The sequence below is a fragment of the Corvus cornix genome, chromosome 1 (assembly GCF_000738735.6).
Source record: "Corvus cornix cornix isolate S_Up_H32 chromosome 1, ASM73873v5, whole genome shotgun sequence".
NCBI lineage: Eukaryota > Metazoa > Chordata > Aves > Passeriformes > Corvidae > Corvus > Corvus cornix.
The window spans coordinates 55,286,171-55,303,862 of NC_046332.1; the positions used below are offsets into that span (position 1 = coordinate 55,286,171).

At 33.9% G+C, this 17,692-nt stretch overlaps 1 protein-coding gene across 1 annotated transcript in view; it reads right to left on the bottom strand.

Moving 5' to 3' along the window:
• The window catches only part of LRCH1 (leucine rich repeats and calponin homology domain containing 1), a 118,888-nt gene that overhangs the window by 39,006 nt on the left and 62,190 nt on the right, over positions 1-17,692 (bottom strand). Inside the window, 10 exon segments of the mRNA XM_039567696.1 lie at positions 1,534-1,570; positions 1,671-1,760; positions 4,432-4,518; positions 5,575-5,642; positions 7,084-7,196; positions 7,428-7,533; positions 11,931-12,015; positions 13,927-14,054; positions 15,249-15,385; positions 15,880-15,985. Of these exon segments, the coding sequence (XP_039423630.1) occupies positions 1,534-1,570; positions 1,671-1,760; positions 4,432-4,518; positions 5,575-5,642; positions 7,084-7,196; positions 7,428-7,533; positions 11,931-12,015; positions 13,927-14,054; positions 15,249-15,385; positions 15,880-15,985 (957 nt within the window).

Genomic DNA, 17,692 nt, shown 5'->3' on the forward strand with positions numbered 1-17,692 from the left:
GACGACTATATAAGAATATTTGAAAAGCATTAAGATAAACAAAAAACCACCTATTTCTGGATACAACAAATAATATTAAGGTACTGCCAATATAGACAGCATCTTCTGTAATTTTGTTCTCACAGTCTGCTTGCAAAGTGCAGTCACAAAATCCCCATACAGCAAGTTCTGAAGTAATAAAAAATGCCCCAAATATTTAGGGGTTTTTTGTAGTTCCTAATTTCTGGATCATTACAGTGTACAAATCTTAAAATATTTTTGAAACTTTAAAACTATCATCTCAACCTATATACAGTCTGTTTGCAATATTAAATACAATTAAAAAAACCTGCTATTAATATAAACTTAGAAGCGTATATAACTATAAGAATATTTGGGGTGAGAGGGGAAGAGGAATCAGGTATTTCATTTTCTTGCTTTGAGATGACATTTTTTTCCAGGGGAATGCAACCCCTGCAACTACTACCCTTTTTATTGGATAAAAATGCTTTTATTGAATGTATTACATAAGTTCTTTCCAAAGGGATAGGTCTTAATCAACTTTCCATTTACAGTCAAACCTTGAGACTCGTGCTAAGGCAAAAAAAAAAAAAAAATTAAGCCAAATCCCCACAATGGGCCTAAACCCATTATCCCCACACACAAACTGACAGAATGCAATGATCCATTCCAAATGTTTCCACATTTATTGCATCTGGACACCTCCATACCTGGCTCAATGACCATTTTTCACCCTGTTCACAAGTTCTTGCTTCAGGCTTTGCTTTCTCCATAATCAACTCTCTCGTCCTCTGGAATTCCAGTTCCTCTTCAGGATTTTCTCTCTGTAAGATAAATAACTCTTCTGTCTGTACTGCTGGAAATAGAACTTTTTTTTGTTTTTTTTTTTTTTTGCATAATGTTACCTTGAAGTATTTCTTAAAAATACTGTGATAAAAAGCAGACACAGAAGTAAGCAGATACTATAGAAGTGCAGTTCCAGCACTAACAGGTGGATGATGTAAATCTAAAACAACTATTTCATAAAATACATCAGTTCGCCAGATACAGAACAAATAATAAGCAACATACATCACACTGTAAAATTCAAAACCCATACTTTAACTATACTTTCTGTAACTATAGTGACAGTACTCTGGAAAAACACTTTTACTTTCCAAAATATTTTGGGGTTATACTCAATGAATATATGTTTTCCTATGACAAAAAGTGGAGATAATGGGGTCAAATGGTAGATAATGATGCATAGCTGAACTGGCACACAGGGAGAGAAGGCTCAGAAACTAAAATGCAAAAGTAGCTGATAAACACAGAAAAATTTTACATATACACACACAGAGACAAAAAAACCCCAACCAACCAACAAAAAACCCAGAACAATTCCACAAATATGTTAAAGAAGAATTAGTTTTGTCCTTCAGCCTACTTACTTTTTGCCTTCCCTACTTGGCAGATTACTAATTGATGAAATTGTGGGCTCATTTTCTGTCTTTCCCCCCAGAATATTTTGTAATAATACACTCATTAACATACCTGACCAAGAGAAGACATGTCCATCTGTATTTGACCACTATGTATAAAGACAAAGGCAAATATGTAATTCATTGTGTAGCAACTTGAACATCATGCATATAACATTTTTTTTTTTTTTTCTAAAGAAGGTAACAAACTTTACTGTAGACTCCTAAAATTCTAAAACTGTTGCTGGTTCCCTGGGATACAGATTCACAGCACTGCTCTCTGAAATACCCATACTTAATCTGCAAGGTTTGAAATAAAAATGTTGCACTGGGCTATAGCTTTAGTAACCATTCTGTTCAGTATTTAATTTCAAACAAATGGATACACAAAGTACTGTTATAGTTATCATTTTCACCTGTTCAGTGTCATCCCTTAAGAGCTTTTGGAAATGCCTCTTGATGCTTCAGTTCAGTCAAAGCAACATTCATGGTTTCATCTGCAAAGTATCACCCTGAGCAATGGCTTGTAACAAAACAACAGGACCTGTTTACTGCCAACAACCATGTCATTATCTAGAAGCCAGCAGATTTCTGTATCTAACCTCTAGAACCCAGTATTCAAATGGAAGCCACAGCCCTGCCTATATATCCCCACTTGATTTACAGTGGCTGAAAATAAAGCAGTGAAACAGAAAATGAAAGAAAGCAGGAAATACAGGAACGCAAATATAGAAATAAAATGCAAACATCGAAAATACTGAAAAAGGTTGAATCTGAAATCTTCTACCTCCCCAGAAATGAAATGCCATCTATGTGCAAAAGGGTATGAAGATTTTAAATTCTGCAGAACACTAAACCAACAGTAACTGGACAAGCATTTTACAAGTTTGATAATCACACCCACTAGCAACAACAGCTTGAAAGAATTCCAGGCAGTGCACATTAGGTGTGCCAGCATCACCAACTGCTTCAGCCCCTACAGTGTTTTCTCTAACTCCTAAAGGGCCTTCAGTGTGATATAAGAACAGTCCTGGATAGAGTTAGTTATTTCAACCAGGTTACCTTGACTAAACCACCAAAGTTATATGGATGCACAAAAAAAAGTTACAACGTATAGGTGTAAGTTAAAAGCAAATGCCAGTTTTGTGCATCTTAAGCTAAGCGGCAGCAGAAGCATTTAAATTCCTTTCTGGAACTGGATAAACAAAAGAAACTCTTCAGTGTGAAAAAAAATTTTCACACTGCTTTATATAAAGCAAGTATATAACAAAATGCCATAAAAACCCATAATTTAAAAAAAAAAAAATATGAGGAACCTATGGCTCAGAGGACTGGAAGTCTATAGCATCATTTGACAAGTACTGGGCACTCAGATGTATCATGCTGCTTAAGTCTGGATGCCAATATACAGGAGGCGTATATCAAAAAGCCTATATGGTGCTCAGAAAATTAAAAATAAATGCTCATATTTTAAGGTTAGAAGAAGAAAGTGCAGCCACAAAGGCCCCAACACACTATAAAAACAGCAGTAGAGAAATATGGAAATACATTACATGATTAGACACTTCTAAAAGTAATTTTTCAAATTTACTATAGTGTACTAAATCTGTGTGTGAACAAAAAACAGATTTTCTGTATTTTATTGACCTTCTTAATTTAATAGAAGTACCTAAATATGTAGGAAATACTAGGGCAATGTCTGGAAACAAAAAACCAAAAAGACAAAATTTATCAGGCTAACGACTAAAATATTTTTGCTTTTTTCCAAAACAAACATTTTCCTTTTTTAACTACAACACTCTTCCAACACAGCAATAAGCCTCATATGAGATGCAGAAGCAATGGTACTAGGAAGCTAAAGGAACTAAAGAAATTTCCTAGTTATCTATTTCCTAATTTTATGACATTTTATTAAACAAAAATACTTTTGATCCAAGTATTTAGTATATGATTCAAGAATTCAAGTATTCTTTACATGATGCAAAATAAAGCCAGCTAACCATCTCTCTAGAAATACTAACAGGAATCAATTTCTGTCCTAAAAATACAAAAGTCTGCTAGGTGAAAAAGGGGATCAAAATAGGCATTTAAAGTAAAGAACAGTGTAGTCACAAAAGCAAGCAGCTATCAAGGGAGGAAAGAGAACCAAGTATACTTAAGGCTGAAGAGACAAGGAGGTTTCTAATCTTCAGAGAAATGAAGCTGTAAACCTCATAGAAGTAAGAATTAAAATGAGTTTTGAAATGAACTTAATTTCTGAAGGTGATTACACTAAGAAAAGCAATAGCAAGCATCTGGACAGACAGAACTACAGATACCACTATTGTCAGACTTTTCCAGTAGGGCAAGCACTTGTTTTCTTTTAAATACATATTCCTTTGTATAGCCACAGTTCCAAAGCCATTTTATGTGACTTTGGCCACTTAAAATTAGCATCTAAATTATAAAATCTTGCCATCTGTTGTCAGGGGAAATCTAAATAACTTTCTTTGCCTCTTTCTCCTTTGGATTTCAGAAAACTAAAGAAACTCCACCATTAATTCAGGCACCTTCTTTATGTGCTTCATTGAATTGGCATGAAGATGGGCCGGAAGCCCTTCTCATTCCAACAATATATACCAAGCATGACTAAGAGGAAAATTTATAGTCCCTAAAAGAAATGTGACAATCCTAGACAAAACGTCAGAGCATCACAGTAGTGTACATGAGATGAATGGTTAAGGGGTGTCCCCACCTCTGATTTTAGTTTTCTTTTATACCTTCTTAATTTACTGGGAATCTTGTCTGGATACTCGAGAGAGAACGTGAGTTTCCTTCTTAACTACCTTGCACACACTGGTATGATAACGAAGCACTTGGTAACTTCAGAGAGCTTCCAGTTGTCAGTTAAAAGAGAACTCTAATGTAATTCACAAAAAAATTTAAAATATATTACATTATATTATTATTATATCAGCTATTGTAAGCATACCTGTTGGAATCTTGTAATAAATCTACTGCTTCTCTTAGTTGTTCTATCATTGCTATGTCAATAGTTTGTTCTTCTGATAAATTTATTCTATAACAGAAAACAAAAACATTCAAAAAAAAAGGTACAACAGCAATTATCACGGGTAGTCTGAATGTCAGTGTGTGAGCTCCACCTTCCAACGGGCATGCAAAAACTGTAAGGGGAAAAACAGCCTCTCTGCACACTGGTATGTGCTGAATTTATGGAAAGAGCTTCTTCTGAAAAAACTCTCCAACACTTTGTCCTTAACAAAGCCCCTCAATCTAATACGTACATAAATAAATGTGACGAAGTAAAACTTTTAGCATTCAATTAAACAGAATGACTTCTAAAACTGAAAATTTATTTACCAATATCTGACTCTTAAATGCACTCATCCCATGTATTGTTTCAGCATGAATGGTAAATATAATGAATTTTTATAAGGGCCAGCTTGCTTTCTTTTGCTTTTCAACATTTGTAATTATTTTTGGGGAGTAGAAATATAACCTCCATTACTTCTGCCAATAAGGCTCTTTCAGAAACTACTTATTCTTTCCTCCCTTCAGGTTTGGGTCTTTTTTTTAATATCATATAGGACTACACTGTTCTGATGAGTGACAGCTTCACAGTACAGTCATGTTGAACTCCCTTTCCTTATGCACTCATTTCAGCAACTGATGTTCACTTGTTCTACTCGGGAATTAAATATCTATAAACTAACGATTGCTTCAATGTTAAAATTATGACAAGTAAGAAAAAAAAATTAGGTATGTTTTCTAATTAAATTGACTTTTTAAATGTACATTAAATTTAGATCTTACATGTTTTGATGATCTTTTTTCAGCAATGCCTAAATAAACAAAATATCAAAATACCTAATAAAAAAGATTGCATTCTACATAGATAAAAAATTATTGGGGCATAAAAAATAATTAGTTGTAATATAACATCCATTCTATTCGTCAATAAAATGTAAAACACTGAGCACTCACAAAGTGCAAGGTTATGCTATTGCCATGCCTCCAAATCTATAAAATTATTAAACACCAAAGTAATACCAGTCCTGGTCAAACTAACTAAATGACATAGCTAATTATTTATAGATACATAAAAAATACTCACATTTCGTCTGCTTGCCATTGCGTGTCCTCTTCTATTCTCAATAATTCATCACACTCTGCTGCTCTGCTCTGTAAGCAGACAAAGTGATAATGAGAACTGAACTTTGCAATTAAGTAGGCAGATAAATTCTGCTTTCCGACTCAGCACTGACCTAATTTATGTAACATTCTAGGTTGGCTGGTTGAAGCAATCCAACACTTCTGCTCCATTCCTCACTCCTACCCCCTTTTAAGATACTGATTACAAGATCTTCTATTCAGAAGATCTTACTGAGGTCAACAGCCCTAACCCTCCTTTAACTGTATAAAGAAAGTCAAGCAGCATAAGAATTCTTTGTTCCATGTCCCAGATTCCATTTGTGACTTTCTGGCATATAGAAACAATGCTTCAATTAACCACAATCCCAACTCTCCTCCTACTTGCTCTCCTACTGCAGCCAGATTTGTTTACAAGGCAAGGAAATGCCAAACATGCAAAGAGTAGCAATTATGTACCTCATGTATAATTATTAACAGGATTCATATTTGACAATTTTGACAGTCACGAATAATTTCTTTTTTAAAAGGAACAAATTGGAACAAAAGTTGCATCCAGGAATTTATATCAGTCAGCCAGTTATTTTGGTTCCAATGTAGTCATAAATTAGATCTCCCTATACCTATAAATATGAAGTGCTACTTATTTGAAAACTTGAGTCTCTTTTATGCTTCCACTTGGTGTTTTGCAACTCTTTCATGTCAGACAGGCAGGACCACTAAAGCAGTTCAGCTGCCACTAAAGACAGAAGCTCTCTGAATGAATGTGGTATTTGTACTTGTAGAGAATGAACTGCAGAAAACAGAGGCTTATCCTCTTTTGTGTCATGTGTTCGGCACATCAGTAGCATCATCCTGTACCAATAAATTCTACCCAATTTTGCACTAAAGAGTATACCAGCTTCTCTAACATTCTCCAATGATGGCTCATTTCCCAGTGACAATCCCTAGTAGAATGAATAAAGCCATTCTTTGTCACCTTTCTTCACCTTACAGGAATACACATCATGATGTCTTCCTATAACAAGGGTACATACCGTAAGACAACAAAAATGCAGCACTTATTCTAGAAGGTGATATAATTTGTCTTTATGGATCTCTCAACTGCTACCATAATGTTTAAAAAATTAAGAAAATGTATTTTACTACCATAACATTACTTCAAAACTTCATCCACCACATCTAGCACAAAGTCATCTCGCATTTTAGCAATGCAACAAATACAATAAATCGCTCAATTCAGAATATAATGCAAGTAGCGCAGAACACACCTGCCATTTTTTCTTAAAGCCTTAAACATAGTTAAAGCACATCTCTCACATATCCTAGAAAGAGTTATGGGTAAATTGTCCCAGATCAATTGCAATAATTTTAAACATACCTGCTTATTTTTGCCTTCTGTATCTTTTAAAAACACTGCACTCATGAAAGCAGTGAAAGTATTTCCCCCCACTTAACATTGTTGCAAACTTGCCTTAATGTAGCTCATAAATTCAGTAGTAAGAGTATCCGATTCATCAAACTGGCTTCCTGTTTCTCGTGACTTATCATTGACAAACACGTGAGATGATCCTTGATGGAATTCCACTAAGAACAGCAAAAAAGAAGAATGATTTCTGGTTCAGCTCAACATTTGTTACACAACATAATTTACTTGTATTAAATCACAGAGTTTAAAAACAAAGTTTAAATTCAAACCACATTAAAAATTTCAAACAGGTTGCATATGCATGCCCAAAGCCTTCTGGGTAGGTAGGCAGGCACAGAATCAACAACAGAATTTCCCTGTATTTAACTTCCACATTTTTACATTCCAACCTTTTCTTGAGTTAGCATGGTGACCTGAATCATCCTTTATAATATGATCTTCTTCCACAATGTCTGACATTGGAACGTTAAAGCTGATAGTATCTTCATCAGATGGCTAGGAAAAAATAAGAGAAACACTAGTTCCAGCTCAAACCAAGAATGACAAAAATGTACATATTCACAACAGTGCTCAGTAAAGAGCTGCAAATTAACATGAGAGAGGATACCAGAGCATCTAACACGACCACATCCTGTTGCAAGAAGTTGTAGTCACGCTGAATACATGCTCACAGGAGGTTTGCCAAGCAGAACAGTTCATATGTCCTCTTTTCCTGTCTTCCTCACTGCGCTAGTCCTCTCCTTGCAATGACACCACTGCACTGTGCTGCTCTCTTGTGCTTCCCTGGGGCAGCTGAAAACAGGGGCTCCTTGTAGCCACCAAAGTCTGTAGAAACACTTGGCCTCACATCACAGTCCTTTTTTTCTTTCCCTCCAAGACTATTCTTCCCTGCTTTACCATGAAGCTTCTGAACTGAATGCCTAGAGCAATCAAGACAAACTTTGTAGACCAAGGCAACATCTTTAATTATATTAACTGACTGAGCTGAAAAAAAAAAAAGCATAAACTCTGAAGTACACTAGCCTTTTCTGACTTAAAAGCTCTCCCATTTTGTTCAGCTGTATTAGCTGGTACACTAAACACATTACTTGTATCTACAAACCTATCCCATCTATGACTTTACAGATAGCAGCTGCACAAGGAAGCACTGACACACTTCTGTCCCAGGCCACTACGGCTCTGTTTCTTTGTAGGGCCAGCAGTGACCTGCTCAAGTGGGACCTGCTCACGCTCTCTCCTGAGGTGAACTAGAGCAAAACCACAGTTTGCAGAAGAGGCCAAGTTTTTATTCTTGTTCTCCTAAGATAGAGAACTTACCATTACAGCAGTCTCAGAACTTTGCAAATGTGTTCGCCAGCAAACCCATGGGTGTTGCTTATTCTTTAAATGCTCTGTGTTTCTGTAACTTGCTACTCTGTGCATACATTTTCCATAAATGTATTCTGTAATTATAACTGCTATAATACATATATAGTAGTTTGTTTCATATCCTTGAAGAATATATATTTTTAAGGAAATTATATTCCCCATTTTATCAGTTCAGACCAGTGTAACAAAAAAGATCTGCAATGAAATGAGACTGTATTATATATAATCAGTTATTTAATTCTAGCTAGCTTCTAGTAGAAGTTTGCCATTCTTCCTACTTTTATATGTTCATATTCCATGTAGAAAGTATTTTTTTCTAACTCCTGAAGCTAAAGTGTGTGATAAAAGAGGGAGCAAATCTACGTTGGTCTTAAAAACTCTGTCAAATATACATGCAGTTATTCTTATTTTCCAAGAATACGTTGGACTCAAAACATGTTGTAAACATGGACCATGATGAATGTTCTTTCTAATGAGCAAACTACATGTTATTAACTCTGTGGCTTCACTAGCTGTATTCTTCTGCTTAAGGAGAAAAATTTCAGAAGAGTGTTCAGGGGCTTCATAAAGCCTTTCCAAAATAAATTTCGAAATTTTAAATTAATAGTATTTTAAAACAAAACAAATTAGTAGCTCAAACAGAAAATAAATGATGCTTCAAGTATTCTAAGCACAAAAGCCACTGTTCTTTTAGATCTGAAGCAACGACAATCCAACAGCTTAAGAAAAAAAAAGACAGGTACAGTATAAATTCATTCAGACAACCAAGGTTACAGTTCCTTCTCTTTCAGGCTGTATCTCATGTGACATTTAAGCACTATATTTAATCATTCTAGATCAAAGTTCATGTTGTGTTAATTTTTCAACTATCCTTTGAAAATAGCACAGTAATATGTTCCTACACACATTATTAGAAGTTCTGGATCCTAAACAGGTACACTTTTCTTAGGGGAGTAACACATACTTTGAAGAAAATATTTTGGAGTGCTGGTATAAAAAAAGGAACAGACCATTCAATTTGGAAACAAAAAAATATTCCTTTTACAGGCTATGTCTGTAAAATTCTGCAACTGATTTTCCAGGTGTTTCCTGTCAGTATACTATGAAACAAAAACTATCCAAAGCAGCTTTGGATAATACAAAAGTATTGCTCCTTTACAGGTGAAATACTGTATCCAACTTCCTTCTTCCACAGTTTTATTTTTTATTCAGACAGCAACAGAATATAATAGACATATAAGAATCAAAACTACTTAACGTTATTCTAAGAATTCAGATGACGCACTTTGAAAGATTCTTCATATACATTACTGCTGGTACTAATGCATCACTCACATGGGTATTAAAGCAGACACACCATTCTAATCTCATTCTCATGAATTTTAACAAAAGAAAAAATAAGGCCAAAGGAAGTGGGAAAATTAATCAAAATGCTATATTTTTTCCTAAAAGATGAGGTACATGGTACACTGCCTTAAGGCAGAATTTGGCTTTAAGTTGCAGTGATCAATTTTACAGCAACACTACAAAATACCTTTCACTTGAAATGCCCAAGATGGCTCTAGCTGTGAAAACTGATGCTGTAATGACCCTATAAAGTCAGAGAGAGATACAGAAACAGTTCATTTCATCAACTACTCCCTCCTATGTGTATTCATCCAAAGTTAATTGGCAAGCTTCCTGAAGACTACATTAGTGTTCAAACAAGTGATTCTTTTATGTTATGAAGTTACACACAGGAAAAATGATGTTGTAGCATTTCCTGTAAAAGAGTAGAAACTCAATAGCCACTACCTTTCAGACTAGTTTGTACTCAAAAAAAAAAAAATGCCCAGAAACATGTTTTACTGATTGTTTTATGACTGATCATTTAATGTTTATCCAATGTTTGGTATCTAACTTTCTGACTGTAATTAATAACATATGTGAACCTGTATTTGCATCATGCTAATATTTCTTGAACAATTCCCACATCTTACACAGGTATTAAAGGTCACATCAGAACGAAAGCGAGTGGTAAATTTACTACCAAATGCATTTTGGATTACTGATCTCAGCATCTAGTTCTCCTTAATAGTAGAGCAGCAGTCAGGTGGGGATAGAATGAGTAAATTGTTCTCATATAAAAAAAGCTTTGTGCTATTAAAAATGTATTGGTTCACTGTTGGTAATCTTTAAAGTATGTTTTCCAGCATTTCAATTGCTGTATTTTCATTACAGGTAACATAATCTATTTACTAATGGTGATATTTATAGCTAAAGAGGAAATTCTGCAATAACAGTTTCATTAACAAGCCAGCTGAGCTTCAGGAAGTGTAAGACTGGCAAAACAGTTTGTAAATGTCTCTGAACGGACTGCATGCTCTCACACCTAGAGGAAAACCATTAGAGAATTGGCTAGAAATCATAACAATTCTGCTTCACTTCCATCTACCAAGAAACTTGCCCAAACACTTGGAAATTCACGTGAGGTTTTTTAAAGTACTACTGTATTTAAAAGACCAATCAGTGTGTAAGTGGATTCATGTTCAATTTGCTTTTCAGTAACTATAAATTCAGTACCTAAGCTTGATTCTTCATACATTTATTCCACAAGAAACAGAATCCCTTTTCCTCAAAGGAAGAGAAAAACACAAAAAAAATCAGTGCAAAATTATTTTAAGTAGCAAGAAGGTCATCCTTTTATTGTGAGGTATTTCCCATTAGGTCAGACCACAAATCCCATTATTGTACTTTTCAGAAAGATCATCATCACTGATTTATGCTGCTCATTATTTAGTTATTTATCATTATGTATTCAGTTCAACTCCATATAGATTTAGTGCCCTGTTCAGCTGAGCAGTGCCTCAGAAAAAAAACCAGAACTCCGTGAAAGTCAGTTCCAACTGCTTAGGACAACACTAGTCCCACAAAGCTATCCTTTCTCTTTGCTCAGTCAGACAGAAAAGTTCAGGAAAGGATCTGAAGGTTTATTTTCAGCATTGCCTAGCTGCCAGAACATTTAAACACATTAAGATCTGCAAAGTTTCTAAAGTTTCTACATTTTAGCAATCTGCCATAACCAATCACAGAACATACTGGGACTGGGCACTGTTGATTCCAAACAGGAAAGAGTAATCAGGCAAAGAGAAAAATATGTGAGAAGTCATCAGCTTGTAACCTGTTAACATGTTTACTTTGTTGAAAACAGCAGATGTGAATTCTGGTCTGTTTTTCATTCTCTAGATTATGCAAACTCCTGGAAAACTGTAGAAAATTTTCACTATTGGCAAGTCTGTAACCATTTGGAAGCAAGTGTCTCATTGCCAGACAGTGTACAAACAAAAAAATTTTTTAAAAAATCAAAAAAAATCACAGGCTCCTTTTATCTTTGCTTTAGCCATTTCTTAGTGTGAAATTCTTGTCAAGGATATGGTTGCACAGCTTTTAAGTCTAAAAATCTTTTCATATTATTACCCAACTTAAAACACAGTCAAAATATGAGTGCTGGAAGAGGAGCTGGACACAAAATGCAGATAACTCACCTCTGTTGCTGACAAACGTTTATCACCATTATCACTACCAACACCTGAATCTGAGTCCTTTTTACTTGGGTAGATGTCATCAATGCTAGACGTGAATAAAAAGAATTAAAAATCATTAAAAAGTTATCATAGTTTTTATGTTCAAATTTTGTCCTGGTGTCACTTAACCCTGAGCAAATTTTGAACAATTCTTAATAATAGAAGGTGAAATAGCCTAGTACAGTAAATACTAAAAATTTACAATCTGGTGATGATAAAATAGATCAGATTGTATGGCTAGTTAGCCTAATGATTAATGAAACAACAAATCATTTGCTATTAGCTTGCTTTTGTCCATACACTAGGCAAAACTGCTTAGTTACTAGCTAAGCAGCACAGGAATCCAACTGAAGCAATTTAGCCATGGAAGAAGCATCCAAAATAGTAAAACTCAAACTGGAGTCAAGTGATTTAATTGCAACCATTGATCCATTAAAAATGAACTAATATCTCCCTGAGGCTTGAAGTAATTATTAACACAGAAACCTCCTTTTCATGCCTTAAAATAGACTTTGGAATTTAGGTTTTAAAGAAAATTACTGTAATAACAGCAACTGCTCTCTATTCTGGTTTCATTACCCAATATGACCTCTACTCATTTTAAAGTGCACTATTAGATGCAATATTCTCATCACCTAACTTTTTTAAAAATATACATTATCCCTTTATTTGCTCTCCTGAAAACTGTGATACTGAAATCAGATTGACACAGCAATTTAAGAAAGGAGCTTTATCAGCCTTCACATGACTAAGGTATATGATTAATTAATCCTAATCTTAAATAACCTTTTATCAGTAAACACTGAGGATTGTTTTGTAGAAACTGCCTTTGGAAATCTACTCTGTACCATCCCCTTACCCTAACCTATATTCTTCAGTATGACCAAAATATCAGACGGGACATGACATTCCTGTCAATTTTCTTGTATACTAAAAGAACAAAACAGAAAACCAGTAGGTGCTTCCCAAATGGAAAACCTACTCTTCCATCCTGGATTCTTCTCACCTTTGCCATTTATCTGATAGAAATTCACAAAGGGATCTCCAAAGGTACATGGAGGAAAACAATTTATTTGAAACCTTACTGAGATGACTGAAAGGGAGATTCCATAACAGCTCTTGTTGTTTTCCTGTCAGGGTTTTAACAGTAACATCTTTATTATTATTCATATCAACACTTCATTTTCATTGAGTACTTCTCTTCAAGGATATTATACTTTCTCTGATTGGTTATATTACACTCCCTATGTTAGCAAAGAAAGACTGGGCTAAAAGCTGATTTCCAACCAGCTATGGAGATCCTCATAGAAAGAAGCTGCTTTGTATCTGGTTCCTGTCCTTAAACCATGGTACAAGATGACCTTTCCTATGAGTCTGATGCAAGACACAGAAGATTTGGCCTCATTTTGCTAACACATCAGCACACTTCATTTTAAAAGCACCTCAACATCCATGCAGTTATCTTTGTTTGGCAGATGACTTTGTATGAATTAAAAAAGATTAAGATTACTATGTCACGAATGTGTAAACATATAAATCACATATAAATCATAAAACATATAAATCACAAAATAACAGACAAAATTAAAATTTATTTAATGTGTTGATAGATAGATAGATCCAACACTTAATGTAACTACCATTTGATTGTTTTCAATGTATTCCAGGAGTCCACTAGGAAGAGGTTAGATTTAAACTAAGGTTCATTTTTAAACTCCTAACTAATGTGCTGCTAACTTTAATCAGAACTGATTTTTAATTTTCTAAACTCTTACAGGGATTTCATTAGAATAAAAGCAAATTTGTTTAACTTAAATCAAAGCAAATGAAATCTTTATGCAAAAAAGTACACTCTAAATAGCATCTAGAGAAACAAAATGGAGGAATCTAAAGATAAATACTATTTCATTGTTTATAAGTGTTACATGAAAAAACAAAGTGAGACTTTCATACATACCTCTCTTCCACAGGTTGTGGCAAATGCTGTGGTTCTATGGCATTAAGGTACAGTGAATCTGCTGTTTTGATCTGACAGGCTTGTACAGTCAGATATTTGAATATATGCACCTTACCCTTTGTACAAATCTGTCAGACAAAGAAAAAATTAGGTTTATAACTACAATGAAAAAAGTAATTTATTCGAAGTGTCACTTAGTTTAAACCTCCCTGAAATTCAACTAATATTATAAATTTCACTTAAAGGAAAATAGATTTTACTCTTTTTTTTAAATTACAAAGTACTTCTATTATCTACTCAGTTATTTGTGTGTATCAGTATAAATATCCTCAGAGACTAAGACCGAAAACAAGAAAATAATGTATTCTACTTTACAAAAAGCCAACTGAGCTTCTAACTCAAAAAAATTACATTAAAATATACAGTATGGCCTATTACTAACTATAAAGCGAGTAATTAATTATTTTTCAAAATTAGTGTATAATGACATTTAATTAACCAGTGTGCTCTTTCTATCCTTGGTCACATTATTTTTAGTAGTGTCCAAACATACTTATGATGCAATTCATTTCATTTTAGAATTTTCTTTCTCTTTAAGTGCACACTTCAATTTACTTTGTATTTTTTTTAAAGGCAGTATCACTATTGATTATGAAAAGCATTTCTCCAATATAATAAAACGTCTTAAGTATTTCAACAGCTGTTGATCTAGAACAATTGTAGCTTTCAGAGGTGCAGTTTGAATTTACTGTTCAGTAAGTCAACAACAACAAAATTGTCCATAAGCAGCAAGCACAGGTTGCATTCCTTTATCATTATTACTCAGTGGCCTACAGTTCCAAAGAGGCATTTTATTTCTTTGTGTATCACAATCTATAAGCTTACACTATAAAGTGGAATAAATTTCACATGGATTATGTTTTAGACCATCTGCATATTTTTTAAGTTAATAGCAAATCACTGTAGGACCTTCTAGAACTGGATTCTTTTTAACAGAAAAAAAATTTCCCAGGAAGTTTATCACTACTCCTTTTCAAAACTATACACACATTCCAACATTAAGTTTCATATGCAGATAGAAATGAAAAAAATAACAAACAGCTAACAGAATGGACACCTTCTAGACATGTGTTGGCTTAAGTGGTGTACAAATTCATATTGAAAACACAGGATATTTTTTATGTCTTATTTAGATATCAACAACTAATGTCTGTGACAAATGAAACTCAGAAGCCTGCAATTGCAGAAGGTGACATTTTACAGTCTAATGTGTTAGCAGCCATCCAATATTAGGCACAATTTAAATTATAGCTGTTACTTACTTGTGCTGGTGGAGATTGCAAAGGATTATTCTCAAGCAGTAATACTTGTAACTGCACCATCTTTCTAAAACAAATTGGAATCACAAGCACTTTATTGCAGGAAAAGTCAAACTTTACCAAGGGAAGCTGTACTAGTTCTAAAAGTAATAAAAAGGAGAGAAGGTGTTATATCTGTTTTTATTTTTGGCATAAAGTAATAAAATATTTCTGAATAACCCTTCTTTTGCATTCAGGAAAAATACAAACTCAGGGAGGAATAAGATCAATATTTACTCCATTCTATACTGGGAAATAAAAGAGTGTTATTGTTATAGAAGTAATAATAAATTTTAAAACAAATACTTCAACTTTTTTTTTTCCTGAAACTCAGCTGACAGCTCCCATACTGCATTCAGACACTTATTCAACTTAAAAGTTGCCTAGAATCATAAAGATACATTGAAGAAACCTGACACACTGTTCTTCAGTGGATACCATTGAATGTTATATTCTGCACACTCAAATGGAATAAATTCAAACACAAGGTAATAGCTACTTTTTAATTGTAGCTATTTATATGATTAAAAAGTACTTTCAAAATTATAATAGGAAGAGCTACTATAAAGATATTTTTTTGTTCGTTTGCTTTTACCTTGGGGTAAAACTTCGAGGTAATTTCTTCTGACATTCAGTTCTTTTAAAGATTTCAGCTGGCCTATCTGCTGTGGCAAAGCTGTGATTTCATTACAGCTGACATCCTACAGTAAAACAGTAATAACTGTTTATTATAAAGAATAATGAACTTCCAGCTCCTACATGTTCCATAATACAAACATAGTTAATTTGCTATTACCATTGTAACATTTTATTAACCTGGAAAAATGCAACAATCTATGTCCGGTAGTCACAATACAAAAAACAAAAAACAAAACAAAACAAAAACCAACCAACCAACCAAACAAAAACAAACAAACAAAAAAAAAAACAAAACAAAAAAAAAACAAACAACAACAAAAAAAAAACAAACAAAAAAAAACATGAGAAAATGTTTGCACATTATTTAAAACCAGACCAAATTCTTATTTGAAGAACAAGTTAATTTTAAAAGATAATTTAATTTCTATAGAAATATTCAAAACTATTTAGTTAAGAAGTTCTACTTTTTTGTTCTTTTCTTCATATGAAGAATTCAGTATCATGATTATATAACCAAATATGTTAGGATGAAATGTAAAAATCCTGGTGTGTGCATCTGAGTTTTTAAAAAGGTTCTTCTTCTAGATGGAATCTTTAAGCAAAATAATATTAATAACAATAGTAGTACAGTGGTAACATTCTGTAATGATGGTCAGTAAAGGCATGTATTTGATCATCATAGCACGTAGTAGGTCATAATGAAATAGGACAGAGCTTGTTTAGCATTACATAACTATTTCTAACAAGAAACTGCTATGAATGTGTATGCAAGATCAACTTCTTGGATTAAGTCAGTCTGCAATGAGACAACTGTTAAATACTAGCTATCATTTTTCCTGCCAAATGGACATTGAAACCTCTGCTTACATCCCAGACAACCAGCAAATTTGAGTAATGTCCCAATTATGCTTTCATTTCTGTATTAAAAGAGGGAAACAATATTTCACAGTATGGAAGCTGAAAGGGCGTAATACCAAATTTTCCTGAAAAGCCAACAGAATACTCCTACTGTCTCAACTGCTTCAAATGGATTTATAAAGTATCTGGGAGCTCTTCGACTACAAAAGTTTGAGAAGTAAGTCAGATTTCCAAGTCATGTCTTTGAAGATACTTGCTTTAATGCCAGCCAAAAGCATTATATTAACTCCCTATCTTTGAGCCTAAAATCTAGTTAACAAAAAAATGATAGTAAAAGCGAAATGTGATCAGGCAATGCTGCTCCCTGTATCCAACAAGTTTCTTCTTGTAATAGAATCTTAATGCTGCCGAGACTTCCTTCCCTTCTCAAAACACAGTCAGGAAATTACTGTAGCTCTTAGACAAGGAAATTTAAAATGCCAGGTAATGAGTGGATTTTTGCCCAAAGTTTGGTTAATTGCACTGTTCCCAGATCATTTATTTTTAAAGCTTTACTGTCCTATTTTTAATTTACAGTCTTTAAATTACTTCATAATTAGATACTTGATTTCTAGAGCACAGAATTTAAAGTCACCTTGTGGCAAAGAAATTCTAGACCAAGTGTACTTAGGCATACACATCAGAACAAGTCAGGGAAAGTGACAGAGAATTCTAGAGGAAGCACCAAAAAAAGAAAAAGAAACCTGGCAGTGTGTAACCTCAAAAACAAAGCCCACTTCTACTTACAGCCTTTCAAAACATCCTCAACAAGACTGATCTGTTGTGACAGTATGTCAGCGTTCACGAGATCTCTAGAGACAAGTGTCCTTTATCCTACTAAACATTGTAGTTCAATTTGCTTTTTTTTATTA